The 4,045-nt window shown below is 33.5% G+C and overlaps 1 protein-coding gene across 2 annotated transcripts; it reads left to right on the top strand.

Annotated features, from left to right (window-relative positions):
• The first annotated feature begins 723 nt into the window (after positions 1 to 723).
• Positions 724 to 3,578, top strand: LOC133782364 (ribonuclease 3-like protein 2). 2 transcript variants are annotated; one of them, XM_062221638.1, is made up of 4 exons: positions 724 to 1,310; positions 1,834 to 1,986; positions 2,151 to 2,527; positions 3,059 to 3,578. In XM_062221638.1, exons 1-4 carry the CDS (start codon positions 858 to 860, stop codon positions 3,231 to 3,233), a joined length of 1,158 nt encoding a protein of 385 aa, XP_062077622.1. In that variant the 5' UTR covers positions 724 to 857; the 3' UTR covers positions 3,234 to 3,578. The 2 variants fall into 2 exon arrangements, with proteins under 2 accessions (XP_062077622.1, XP_062077623.1); XM_062221639.1 differs by lacking the exon at positions 1,834 to 1,986.
• The last annotated feature ends 467 nt before the right edge of the window (positions 3,579 to 4,045 follow it).

The raw sequence follows: 4,045 nt of genomic DNA, 5'->3' as shown, positions 1-4,045 counted from the left end.
GTTGCACTTTGAGAACCTCATGCCTTATCTCTTCACTAATCACTCTTAATTACCACGTATCAGATGATGAAAATATGGACAACAATGAGAATTTTTAATAGTTATTGCTTTTAAACTTCAACCACTTGATTGTAGAAAAAAGTTCAATGATTAGTTTGCCAAACAGCATAAAACTAAAATGTATTATGCTAATTAAAAAAATCACATTTAAAGTTTTTAAAAGTGAAATTGTTGAAACATAGCGATAGAAATATAATTTTTTACTAAGGAATTGTAATTATTTTTTTGTGGGGCAGTATTGTATTGATTTAGATATGTACAATTTAATTTTAAAAAATCAAATAAAAATTTAATTTGAACCTTGGATTATCTTCTGAAATTCGCCTAGATAAAATATCAAATTAATTTCAACCAAAGTCTCATCAATTTAAATCCACGAATAAAATTTCAAACCGATCTTTCCTTTAAAAGAAAAAATCTATCTTTTATTTGTTTCCCATTTCTAGATTTTAAAAAATTAATTGCAAAAGAAACATTTTTAATTCTTGAATACAGAAAATCAAGTAACATACCAAAACAGGAGTTCAAATTCAGTTTTAGAATAAAATATATAAATATGTATAGATATTTATATATTGGTGTGTACACGTCATCGCCTCGATTCAAAAAACAACAGTATATATAGTAGTGAATCTATTCTACTTATGGATGTGTAGATAGGACCAGGGTCTTACTATATTCGCTTTCGTACGAACGACCCTACTCTACACTTCTCTTCGTTTTAAACTACTCTCTCTCTCCTCTCGTTCTCAGTTCTCTCCCTATTCTCTTATATAATAATATAATTGAATTACTAAATGAACAGCATGGATCCTGCTCTCTTCTACGTGGGGACCACCACCACCACCACCACAGCCACTACCCACGGTAGCGTCAAGAGCTGCGTGGAGCATCGGCACGCGCCGGTGCCGCCGAACTGGAGGCCTTTAACGGATGATGTGGCGGCGATTGGAGCAGTGGAGAGGATCGTCGGCTACTGCTTTAAGAACAAGAGGCTTCTAGAGGACGCTTTGACCCACTCGTCGGTGATGGACTCGACGGCATCGTACCAGCGGCTTGAGTTTCTAGGCGACGCCACGCTGGGACTGGCCGTCAGCAACTACGTCTTTCTCGCTTACCCTGGGATCGACCCCGGCCACCTCTCCTTGCTCCGCGCTGCCAATGTCAGTACGGAAAAGCTCGCACGTGTGGCCGTGCGACATGGCCTCTATCGCTTCGTTCGCCGTAACGCTCCAGCCCTTGACGAAAAGGTCATTGTTATTTTTATAATGTATTTGGGGCATTTTGAATTTTCATGCGTTTTTTTATTATTTTTGGTATTTTTAAGAAGAGAATTTTTCATGTTTAGTTTCGAATATAGAAAAAAATTTACTGACAGGATTGTCCTACTCCTATTCTTTGTTAATATATTTATATGTTTGTGTGTCTGTCTTCTGGGTTTTAGAGAAGAATCTGTATTTTCTTTGGGACATTTGTTGATTTTGTCCCTCAAAAGAAGAAAATCTATTTAATTGGTCTGTAAGTAAAAGGAATGTGTTCCAGCAAAAAGTGAAAGGAATGTGATTTGGGCACTTTCAGGTTTCAGCTTCTAAGAGAGTTTTATTTGATTAAGCTTAGTGATAATTAGCTCAAGAGATGAAAGCAGGGGAATGTGTTTTTGGGTTTGGATGTATATCTAATTTCTGGGTTTTATTTAAAGACGGCTGTATTTTTCTTCTCTGAGTTTTATTATGTTTGCTTATTTGTTGGGTTTGTTTGCAATAACTTTTATAGATTAGGGAATTTTCTGAAGCTGTATCAAATGAAGAAGACGCAGTTGCACATGGTGGATCAATAAAAGCACCTAAAGTTCTTGCTGATATAGTAGAGTCTATAGCGGCTGCTGTATATGTAGATGTCAATTTTGATCTTCAAAAGCTCTGGGTGGTTTGTACTAAGTCTTATTCCTTCTCTCTTTCTTTAAATCTTTTCAGATAATTAATACTAATATCTTGGTTGGTTTTGCTTTTGGATTCTTAATGTGATGAAATTATAAGTTTGGGGAAGAGGGATGTCTAAGGAATTCGGTGTAATTCATTGTGTGTTTGCAGATTTTCAGGGGTCTTTTGGAGCCAATGGTGACACTTGAAGACTTGCTGCAACAACCCCAACCAGTGACCATGTTGTTTGAGCTTTGCCAAAAGCATGGTAAGCAGGTTGATATAAGGCATTGGAGAGACGAGTCAAAAAATGTGGCTAGTGTGTATGTGGATGGAAAGTTTGTTGCGTCAGGTTCTTCCGAGCACAAGGAGATTTCTAAGCTAAATGCTGCTAAGTTAGCTTTGTGCAAGCTATCAAAATCAATGCCGAATAATGATGGATTGTCACAAATCATGGATGGTATTAGAGAGTCATTTGAGATAGAAGGTGCAAAACAGAAGCTACATGAACTTTGTGGCAAGAAGAAGTGGCCCAAACCGACTTTCAGGTAAGAAATTTTTACTTTCATTATTAAGTTAGTGAATAAAGTGCAAGATACATGAATTTCTAACTAAATAAAATTTATCCTTGCGAAGCTTATGATTCTTATTTGGTTTAGTTTGGTAAAAAGGTTGAGCCTTAGAACATCTGTAACACATAGCCGTATGCTAAAATTAGCAAAAAAATAAAGCTATGTTTTTATTTTTCTTTTGCCGAATATAGCAAGGATGTCACATGGCATTGACTTTAAATTTTAATTTTATTCTGATATGCTGTAGGGTTTAACTACTGATAGAGAACAGATCTGACCATTCATTTAGGATCAAGATTGTACTTGTACTATTCAATCTTATGAATGGTCAGGATCTTTATCTTATCAGTAGGTATAACCTATCACATACTTTCCCTTTGACTAGTTCAATTTTCAGACTTGCCTCTATAGCCTTTTTTTTCTCTTTTTTTTTTTGGACAAATAACTTCTGGGATGGTCCTTGTGATATACTGAATCAATATGTACTCTTTATTGTAAATTTTTCAGAATGGAGAAAGAGGAAGGACCTGCACATGAAAGAACATTTGTATCCTCTGTTCAAATATCAACTGTAAATGGTGTACTATTTATGATGGGAGATGGAAAATCAAGAGTAAGAGATGCAGAAAATTCTGCAGCTTCTTTGATGATCCGTGCCTTGCAAGAATCTGAGATACTTTGATGCTGGCTTCATAGATTCAAATCTTCAAATTTCAACAACTAATTGGGTCAGTAAGGACGTAAGTATCAGCATCATTAACAGAATCAATATGATCACATCAGAAGGCATATAGATTATATTGGTGAAGCTGGACTTCTTTGGTAATTTTTTTATTTTTATTTATGTTTTTTGAAAGTAAATGAGTACCGAATATCTTCTAATCAAGAGATTGAGAGATCTCCACTATTCATTTGACTTTTACAAACAGAAAATTAAAAGTAAAAATGTTACCAAATGAGATCTAAGTACGTAGGAAAACAAGAGATATATGTTTCGTTTGAAATGTATGCTTCTGTTATATTTTTAGTCAAAATTGCATGCAAAAATATTTTAGATTTAAATAATTATATTTTACTTAGTTAAATAATTGCTGTCACTTTATTATGTGTCTGTTTTAAAATTATTTTTGTGTTATAATAAGGTTATTATTAATAATTGTTTATGTTAAAATATTTTTTTATTGGTATTTAGAAAAATTAATATTTAGGTGATTGTTTCTTAAAAATTATTATATTATTATATCATAGATTACAATCATTAAATATTAAACATAAATAATTATCCATGACAGATGAGAAAAAGGAATTTTTAATATACTGAATATACCTCTATGATTGTATTGCTCAACTAAAAAATTATAAAGTACCGAGTACCATATATACACACAGAATTAATTGTACTGAATGAAATTCTATTGGCTAAAGAATAACAGAAAAATATTCCTAAGGGGACCACCATCCTAATATTGTGGAGTGGCAAATCATTGTGAAGAT

Source organism: Humulus lupulus, chromosome 6 (assembly GCF_963169125.1).
Source record: "Humulus lupulus chromosome 6, drHumLupu1.1, whole genome shotgun sequence".
NCBI classification, from domain to species: domain Eukaryota; kingdom Viridiplantae; phylum Streptophyta; class Magnoliopsida; order Rosales; family Cannabaceae; genus Humulus; species Humulus lupulus.
Note: the sequence above shows the minus strand (reverse complement) of the source record. Positions and strands in the feature narration are given on the sequence as shown.